This window comes from Cydia strobilella, chromosome 14 (assembly GCF_947568885.1).
Source record: "Cydia strobilella chromosome 14, ilCydStro3.1, whole genome shotgun sequence".
Classification (NCBI taxonomy): domain Eukaryota; kingdom Metazoa; phylum Arthropoda; class Insecta; order Lepidoptera; family Tortricidae; genus Cydia; species Cydia strobilella.
In genome coordinates this window covers 3,469,173-3,479,100 of record NC_086054.1, presented here as the reverse complement: position 1 = coordinate 3,479,100, position 9,928 = coordinate 3,469,173, and the positions used below count along the sequence as shown (strand labels likewise).

Genomic DNA, 9,928 nt, shown 5'->3' with positions numbered 1-9,928 from the left:
GTTAGTTTGCAAAAAAGAGATATTTTAAAATTTTCCACAAAATAACAAGTTTTCTCGTGGTACATCTTTAAATTCTCCTAAAATATTGAACCTTGAATCACGTTGCTTAAAGATTGTATAATCAATAGTACCAGGCCACCTTTGCCCTACCTTTCAATTTATTTTGCAGTTTTTTAACTTACGCTTAGTTAATCAAAAAATGAACGACAGTGAGATCGACAACTTGAAAACCGAATTAGACCATGAAAAATCATGCAGGTCAAAGTCCTCAGACTCAGACACATGTACCCTCTTTACAACATGGACCCATAACGACTATAAGGGTGTCTTCCTTCTTTGTGTTCTATACTGTTTTTTTTTTCTTTCAACAGAGAGGCAGCAGCTTGGCAGAACGGTGATTTTGAAAAGCAAATTGTGTCGGTTCAAGACGAGCTTCGTAAAACCGGCTACATTTGGGATAATGATGAAGACTTGGAGCGGGAGAGTTCAAGGCACAAACACCTCCTGGACGGAATAGACCAGTTGAAAGCGGAGTTGCCCATTTGGAAAGAAAAGTTGAAGAACGCCAAAGTTTGCGGACCAGGTATGATGCAATTTGCTTAGACACGAGCTGCAAAATTGCGTGGACACATTATGAATGGAATTCATCCATAAAGTGGCCATGCACTTTTGCAGTTGGATATCCCTAGAAACTGCCCATTGATAGAATAATGTTTACGAATGGTCAGCTACTGATGTACCTTTAGCGGGCTAGTGCAAATCCTTTGCTATGCGATGCCATCGTATTTTCTCGAAAACGTTCGTATTTATCATGGTAATTTAGTAACTTCAGTCAACCTGAGTACTTTTTGTACTGACTGAAATGGCAACTATACTCAAAAGGCATACAACGCCCTTCGAATCCAATATATCGACGCCTTCAGGGTGCTGTTGGGACTGCCTCGTTACTGCAGCGCTTCAGGGATGTTCGCCGCGGAACGAACTGACGACTTCTATGCCGTCAGGCGTAAGCGAATAGCGTCTCTGTTGTGTCGGGTTCGGAGCAGTCACAACGGTATACTCAAGGTCATAGCAGACAGGGTGGATTATACATGTACCTTCCTGAAATTCTGGATTGAACTGTGTGTAAATAATTAAATAATTTAGTAGTAGTAAGTAACTAACGTAGTCATAAGCCAAACTAACAATTCTATGGATAAAATAATTATCTGAAATAAATAATTAATAATAATAATACTTGTGCGTTTCCGTGAAAATACGATGGTAAAAGATTAGGTATGCATTGTATCCATGATGGTACATTTGATGCCACAGCTCCTGTTGCCATGAAACAGCACCATGCAATTTTGCTATGATAGTTACATCAGGAGCTTTGCCATTAATTAATACATGAATCTAGTATAACTGGTTCGGGCATGAGGGGTGAGGGGAAATGACCGAACAGGATAGTCTTATGTATCTTTCAGTAGGAGTAACAGAGAAAGCGCTGTTTTTGTTTGTCTTAGTCACAGTCTCACATGTTTTTTTATTCCCCACCGTAAATTTAGGTTTATGGTGGGCTACAAATCTACTCGACCAATCATATTGTCGCATTGCGTATGTTCTGTCCCTCACGGGCGCACGCGAATAGCTCATCTATGTAATGCTAGGATTGCTATGTCTATGTTTAATTATGATGAAAATCTGAAGGTACAAGTCGTTTTTTTTTTTCAGATTGCAAGTTGAAGCACGATGATCTAAACATAAACCTTGACATTCTTACTCCAGTAAGTATTACTTATAGTTTTGTCCAGCGTTTGACACCAACCATTAGTCGTCATTGTGCATATAAGGCTTGGTCCTAAGAATGGCTTAGGAGACGTGACCATGACAACGAGGAACAAGAAACAGTTGATCAATCTAGCTAGACTGCGTGTTCTGTTTTGTTCTGTTCTGTTGTCATATTGCCTTGATGATGGAAATCTGCCCATGAACATCGAGGGAGAAAGTCATCTCTAAACTGAGGGACTTAGTGCCAGTTGCACCATCCACACTTGACAGACTGGTCAACGTCACCCGGCGCGCCGCGGCGGTTTACTATGAAACTTTCCATACAATCAAATGTAGCGAACTCTTTAACGATGACAAACAGTTGGTGCAACCGACCCTTAGTCCGTCTGCACTGATCCGTGGCGTGGGGAATCGTGTGCTCCTGTATTGGCTCCGGCAAGGCTGAGGATAGCACAACGGGCTTGATCTGGTGGTAATCCCTGGCTGGAGGTTGGTGGACAAATTTATTTTCATCTTAAAAGGATAGAGTAAAATTCGTTAAATTGAAATTAGTACAAGAAGTATGTGATGGCAATTGATTGACAGGTACTAACAAACATAGATAGGGCTGCTTGTAAATCATTGTGGAACCATTTGTCATTGTGGAACTAAATGATTTGCTAGCAGTGATACTCCCGTGACAATTGGCACAAAACTATAAAGTTGCGTAGTTATGGGATCAACATTACATTATAACTGATTGACATGTTTTAGGCTGAGCTTCTCCGTACTGTGAAGCGGTTCGAGAGGATCAAGACAGACCTGATCAGCACCCTTCGCAGCAAGGAGTGGCGCCTGGATTCCGAGTCCAAGGTAAAACCGTGTAAAGATAATGCTATTTTCGCTGTATATGATGTAATTTTTACTATTAGGTACCTATCTGCACTGTCACGCAAAATAGGCGCCAGTCGTCGAGTTGCGGAAAATCGCCCGAACTACAATACAATACCTATCTGCACGACGGATATCATATTTTTCGTTTATATTCTTTGAAAAGTTATGTCATGTTCTTATAAGAAGGAAATGCTCTAGCTAGTGATATATTTATCCACAGCGATAAAATTAGACCAAAATAGGAAGAATTAGAAATGATCCGGTTCGACGGACCAACTACGTCAACAGCTTCAATTTTAATTTAGCTAGGTAATCATAAATTGGTAACTATAAATTCTTTTCACTGAATTACCGACATTAAATAACTCGGGTAACAAAAAAAAATCACTATAGTCACAATATGGAAGAGCAAAAGAAATGTAGGTTAAGGTAAGCTACGAAAAAATCATATAACATTTGCCGATTAGTGACGAAAGTGTCGATGCTAGGCGGGTTACAAATAGGGAATCTTTTTAACTGTAAAGAAATGTACAAAAAGTGCCTTAAAATGGCGTACTTAGCGGGAATTCGTATTAAGCGATTTACATACGCGAGTAGGCAAAAAATATCCGGTTCGAAGGACTAGAACTACCTAACACTTTTAAATGAAGTTAAAATTATGTTAAATGAAGTGTTTCTAATAATTATGCCTATTTTGTTAAAACTAATTGAACGTGTTTCAGCTATTCGTGCGTGTGAACGACCAGCGGACGTATCTACAGAACGAGCTGATGATCTGCCAGAACAACATCATGCGTCTGCAGAGAAACGGCTCGTATTGGCAGTAAGTATCTTAAAAAAAAAAAAAGATTTGAAGAGAATAGTGTGGGAATGCCGCCGGGACAGTAACCTGCAGCTCGAACTTCAGGGAACTGGGCTGAATGAACGCGACACGTGATCGACAGCCCGCCTGCCTCCGACCGGGCGTCCCTACACTACATCTACATCTTATTGTTTTATGCCTGGTCCCTCTTTAGGTGCAATGGATTTTGACCGGCAGCAGAGGTTTTGGAAAATATCGCTTTTTTAGATTATACAGTTGCCAAAAAAATGAATAGCAATCTTGAGGCCTTTATCTTATTGTATAATTTTAATTTTGAATTTTTATTAATGTTATTTTATATTATTTTTTTCTATTTTTCTTTTTGTAATTTTTGTAATGTGCATAAATATGGGTATGTAAGACCTGAAATAAATGATTTTTATTTTTTATTTTTATTTATTTTTATTTTATCTAGTAACTTCAATAGGCCCCAGGTCTCCCTAACAGATAGTTACAAATTAAAATAATACGGATTTACTTAGGTACTAGGTATATAGGGTAACTCGCATTATTTGGTGACACGCCTAATTCGGTGATACAAGTTTTGAAGCATGACACCCAGGAAAGCTAGTGAAATAGGGCCTTTTAAATGGGACCTCACGGCTTCACAGCTTCGGCGGCTTTGCCGTGAGGCCCATTAAAAAGGCCCTAATTCACTAGCTTTCCTGGGTGTCATGCTTCAAGACTTGTATCACCGAATTAGGCGTGTCACCAAATAATGCGAGTTACCCTATTACAAAATTAATTAATCTCTCTTAATTCAGACTTTTCTGCATGATTTGCATTGTCGTGCGTGACACCATATATCTCGAATTCGCACGCGACGAAGCAAGTCATGATGAATAGTCAAATGTAAAGACCTTAAGGCAAATCTATTGACCACCGCTGTGGGTATGACTCTCTAGACACGTCTCCCGACGAGCCGACGAGCGAGTGCTGGACAAGCGAGGAGCTCTCAAGAAGGTCCTAGGATCTGGTCTAGGCCAGCGCCTGCTCCCTATCGCCACCTAATGTGCTTCACTACGTCAGAACACCAAGGTTAACAGTTATTTACTTTCTTTCTTAATTTTTTTTATTTGTTGTTTGTTCATGAGGTCCGACTATTAATCTAGTATGCTGACTAGTAAGTTCCCACTTAGCACTGACATTATTATGGTAACGCTAACGCCTGGGTAACTTGCATAGAAAGTAAGTTACGCACACGCTGGCGAGTAAGTCAGTGTCATGTTAGTGATATATAAGCTAGAATCATGTATATATCTAATCCATGTAATCATTAACTAGGAAGTTTTTTTAAGTTACACTTACTTAATTATGACCCAGTAATTATTGTTTGAAAATTTACCGAGCAGCAATATACTGCATATGGATGGTATAGAAAGGATCGCAATCTCTTATGGCAGAATTGTTGTAAAAGTGACCGCGTTAAGCTTTAAATAATAGTTCCTAATCTCTCCGGTGGCGCTAGTTAGGCTCTGGGACATGAGTATAACATGAACCATATAAGGCAACAAATAACCCGACCAAATTACGTAGGTTGTTTTTGGTAGTATTTCGGTGTATGGTGGCGCCGCCTAATTACTGTTTTTTGATGGACACTTTTCATACATAGAGATTTGGCTCCTTTATACAGTCTCCATGGTACTGCAGACATAAGATGACATGACATTACGAGATACGAGCTTTTTAATAGTAACTGCCAACGAGCGTTGACAGTTACTTTAAAAAGCTCGTATCTCTACATTGCGGTCCGAATTATCTTGTATGGTTAAAATTTTCATTGTATTTCTAAGCAAAATTTATCTCAACATACTTCTTAAGTCCTATGCTAACCACCGTTTAAATATTCGCCCGTATTGAATTTACACACTGTAGATCATGTTGGCGAATGAGCCGCTAAAAGTGCCATTCGTAAATCAATCATGTGTCAGCTTGGCCCTAAATTAGCATTGTATACATACCCAAGACCCTTATCGCTATTGTCCACTGCTCATCGCCCTTTAAAAAAGTGGGCGTTTTTGGTGTGTATAACCCGCACTTATCAGGATTTTTTCAGTTTTTTTTCTTTGGTTTTCGATATAATTTTACGACGTTACTATTATTCACGATTTAGACATGTAGATGGCAAAGCGAGCACAAATAGACGTACCTGTTGATATAGTAACTATTATAATATTATTTATAAAAAAAAACTTAATTACAACGTAAGAACCTTAAGCAAAGGAAAACTAAGACACGTATTGCAAAAAATTGTAGCAGCTAATTTAATAGCATAAGTAGATGTATTAGATGGCGCTGCCCTTGTGTCCCAACTGTTCGACAATCCAATTAGACGATATAAAGAGCGTATGACGCCACACTGCGCCATCTACTTCAGGTGTCAAATTTACCGGCTACGCTATTTCGCCCTACTTCAAGCGCCTTTGCTAAGCATTTTTTTTTGTATTACTTAATTAACACTGTTTATCTGAGGGAAATAGACAGCTTTCGAATTTCGGAATGGAATCAGAATTTCGAAACTTGTATGTTCGCGATACCATGCATTATTAGAATCAGTGAACAATGAACAATTAAATAACAGAGACTTTGGAGTATAGTTCCTTTATTCTACATAAGTAAGATTCGTTTTTGTAGTATGTACGTATGAATATGTAGAATTTCTGAATAGTAAAAAAATATAAATATATTTAAAATATTTATTTACAAATTATATTAACGTGTCAAAACTGAAATTGAACTTTATGCACATGACACTTTAAACTCTCGCGTTTTGTACACATAATTAATGTCATTACCGGGTCTAACGCGATAAAATTTTGCTGGGACCTCAGTCTTCCGTGACCACAGCTAGTGCAACCTTGTTGAAACGTCGGAAAAAAGGTAAACTAATGAAATTTAATTGCGTTACACCCGGTAATGACATTAATTATTTTATGCACATACATGTAGGTCTATGTTGCTCTGTGGTCTTTGACCGATTAATCCGTCTTTGGCGTTGGACCTGCGGTGCCGATATATCCGTCATTGGCGTCCAAAAGGTTAAAAATCTTGATATGATAATCGTTTAAATTGCGCAGCCATTTTTGCTGACTGTACTACATTTGCCTTGTAAATGGGCTTTACAAACCTCACCGATATCGCATGCGATTTTTAAGACCTTGTAGCATTTGATTTATTTATTTCATTTTACACTGTACCTCAATAAATAAGTAAAATAAAATAAAAAAGTATTAGGCAATGTATCGAAAATAGCATGCAATCATCGGTAAAGGACCCTGCATAGCAATATAAATACAATATGATTATGTATAGAAATAAAAGTTATAAACTATGTTTGTAGTTTCAATTCCTTGTGTTCCTATACTTAGCTGGAGATTCAACAAGTGCGCTCAGATACTCTGTTTCTGGATTTTCATATGGATCATGGAGGGAAGACGCTGCGAACAATATAGATTTTTTAATTAATAGAAATAATAGAATACAAATTATGGTAATACAAGAGCCGAGCAAGAGACAGCTGCCTAACCACCGCACAGTGGATCGAAATGACAAAAAAATGGACATTCGCATTATTTTTTTAAAACCCTATTTTAAGAAATGCTTTTCGGTTGAAAATGATGTAAGGAATAAAAAATGTTATATAATTTTTTTCAAAATAAGGCTCTATTAAAGCAGAAAAAAATTAAATCTGTTTTTTTTTGTATGAAACTGAAAAATAGGTATCTTATTATAAGAAAACTATTACCTTTAGAATATTATTCTCCTACTCAAAAACAGTAGAAAGTAGTAAACAGCTTATCTCGGTAGGTGCCCGTTTTTTTTTATAGTCCAGTCAAAAGTCAGTAAAAAACAACGTTTTTTTTAGTGTTTTATTTTTTATTTTCAATAGTTTAATAGTATATAAATGATAATTTAGTGTAAATACGACATATTTTGATTGAAAATAATAGAAGAAATTTTGTGTGATACACATTTTAAATTTTGTCCCTAATCAACCCAGCCATCCTTAGCCATCCTTATAATTGCCTTATACTATCCTTATAGTAATGGTACGGAACCCTTCGTGCGCGAGTCCGACTCGCACTTGGCCGGTTTTTAATATAAGTAGGTAGGGATGAATGACTTACGTTGATAACAATGACGTTTGTCTGTGTGCAGCCTCAGATGTCGCGGACAGGCGCACACATACCCGCCCGCCACGTTCACGCATGCGTACTCGCACCCGTCTGTGTCTAACTCGCACTCGTTCATATCTGAAGCGAATAAAAAAAAACACAAGTTTAAAAAAAGATTATATGGAGACGTGTAACAATTTTTTACGACTCTTATATTTCTATATTAAGATACTTTTGCACGAAATACAGAAGTATGTTAAGGCGCGGAATCACGTAAAATTTTTACGCAAGAATGAGGGTAGACAGAGCGCTGTCTACACAACTTTGACACCCACCCGCTATCTTCAGTCACCCGTGAACATGATGCATGTAACTGCGTCGAAATATCGGGAGCTCACAAATAATACAAAAGGTAATCACGGTCTATATCCCGGTCAATATAAGTATAGTGACCACGTAAAATTTGTTAAAGCCTAGGAACCTTAGAAGCCTTCTACCTAGGAACACCACTACAAGGATCAGGATACGGATCAGGGGTGCGAAACTCCTCGCTTCGGGCATTCTCAGCTCCGTTCGGCTCAACATTGCTCCGAGCAATTATTAGGGTTGGCACAACTTGAGGTCCCTTTGCGTGCACGACCACAGATAAGATAATGACCTGAATTTTGACAACCCTAAATAGCCTAAAGTGATCTGATCAAACGCCGCAAGTGGAACTGGATCGGCCACACGCTCCGAAGGGACCCGAATCACATCCCGAGGCAAGCCCTAGACTGGAATCCCCAAGGAAAGCGGAAACGTGGTCGCCCTAAGCAATCCTGGCGGCGGACGATCATCGCAGAGGCGGCGACCATTGGCAAGACGTGGAGCGAAATGAAGCGCGAAGCTCAAGACCGAACGGGATGGCGGAGCACTGTGGATGCCCTCTGTCCCATCTAGGGGATATAGCACCATAAGTCAAGTAAGTCAAATAGCCTAAAGGGATAGTGTCATATATTAGAAAGGGACATCATGATTTGACCCTGAACCGCTGTCAAACTTCGGTTTTGTAGGAAGTTTCCTTTCTGTACAACTATTATTCTCGCTTAAAAATAAATGATCCGCATGTTACTTGTATACTTGGGTACATAATACAATATTTATTTATATATGTATGTATGTATGCATGTTTGTATATATATAGGTATATATTGTTATTATTCTTATATGTGTAAGTGTATAAACAAAATATATATTGTTTAGAATAATTTGATTTGTGTTTCATATTTCCTCTCGCTTTCTACAATCCTGCACTAACTACACGTTTCTGTTTGACCCAATGGTTGACTGGTAGAGAATGCCTTAAGGCATTAAGTCCGCCTTTTGTACAATTTTATATCGTGCAATAAAGTTTAAATAAATAAAAAATAAATAAATTATTAATTCTGTGGCACTGATACCCGCTAAACGTCAACACTAGCTAAAGTGTGGTCGTAGAAATAAGTACCAATTTCTAAAACTGGCATATCGCGTTGACGTGGGTTATTCTAAACTAGCTAAACAATTTGAACTGAAGTATGGTCCCCTCGTTATAATTCCCGCCGATCGTGACGCATATCTTCGTCATAGCAGTAGTATTAATTGTTTTTAAGCTTCAAAACTAACAGTTTAAGAAGTATTTATGATCCTCTCACCCATGCACCGCAGGCCGGCACCCAGCGAGCTGTAGCCCGGTTGGCAGCCGCACTGGTACCCGCCGACCGTGTTGACGCACATCTGCGTCATGTGGCAGTGATTGTTGTTTACAGAACATTCATCGATATCTGTAAGAATTACATTAAATTTAAAACAAAATGCAGCATTTTAATAGCGGCTGGTATATGAAAACTTATATGGAAACACAATGTAATATTGTTCTTGAATAAAAATGATGATATGAGAGCCATCGTTGGTGTATCACAAATTATTTTCAGAAATCTGCAACCCAATTCGTTCTTATAGGCTATAGAGGGTATATTAATAACCTACAGTAAACACACACCCATATGTTGTACTAGCCTTCGACTTGGTCAACGTAAAAATAGTAAACAACTTTCACTTTCATTTCGTAAATGCAAATAGAGTTTTTAATGATTCACGGTTAGTTTCACTAGACTTCTTTCTTTTCTTGATGGACTTGACCGCCCGTGTTGCCCGTAGCCAATGTCACGTAAAAGGGTAGGAACAAAATAAATGCTCTTAGAGCACGACGCTGTTCGGTGGTTGTTGTAGTTGTCTCGTAAAACCGATAGCTGGATTTTACGAGAAGCACGTGGACTACCGGCCGTTG

The 9,928-nt window shown here is 38.4% G+C and overlaps 2 protein-coding genes across 2 annotated transcripts in view; one reads left to right on the top strand and one right to left on the bottom strand.

Moving 5' to 3' along the window:
• The first annotated feature begins 109 nt into the window (after nt 1-109).
• LOC134747341 (uncharacterized) lies at nt 110-4,551 on the top strand. The gene is made up of 6 exons (XM_063681975.1): nt 110-258; nt 372-583; nt 1,714-1,766; nt 2,524-2,622; nt 3,366-3,466; nt 4,411-4,551. Exons 1-6 carry the CDS (start codon nt 200-202, stop codon nt 4,514-4,516), a joined length of 630 nt encoding a protein of 209 aa, XP_063538045.1. The 5' UTR covers nt 110-199; the 3' UTR covers nt 4,517-4,551.
• Nucleotides 4,552-6,228: 1,677 nt separating this feature from the next.
• LOC134747415 (hemicentin-1-like) overlaps nt 6,229-9,928 on the bottom strand; it is a 52,570-nt gene continuing 48,870 nt past the window's right edge. The window contains exons 46-48 of the mRNA XM_063682038.1: nt 9,294-9,422; nt 7,633-7,758; nt 6,229-6,942 (exon numbers count right to left, since the gene is read on the bottom strand). Of these exons, the coding sequence (XP_063538108.1) occupies nt 6,848-6,942; nt 7,633-7,758; nt 9,294-9,422 (350 nt within the window). The 3' untranslated portion in view covers nt 6,229-6,847. The remainder of the gene's footprint in view (nt 6,943-7,632; nt 7,759-9,293; nt 9,423-9,928) is intronic.

Excerpts from the sequence above, each read along its gene's own strand:
- LOC134747341 (XM_063681975.1), top strand. The coding sequence starts at position 200 with ATGAACGACAGTGAGATCGACAACTTGAAAACCGAATTAGACCATGAA. Across the intron at positions 584-1,713 it reads CGCCAAAGTTTGCGGACCAG|ATTGCAAGTTGAAGCACGAT; the intron begins GTATGATGCAAT and ends TTTTTTTTTCAG. Across the intron at positions 2,623-3,365 it reads GCCTGGATTCCGAGTCCAAG|CTATTCGTGCGTGTGAACGA; the intron begins GTAAAACCGTGT and ends AACGTGTTTCAG.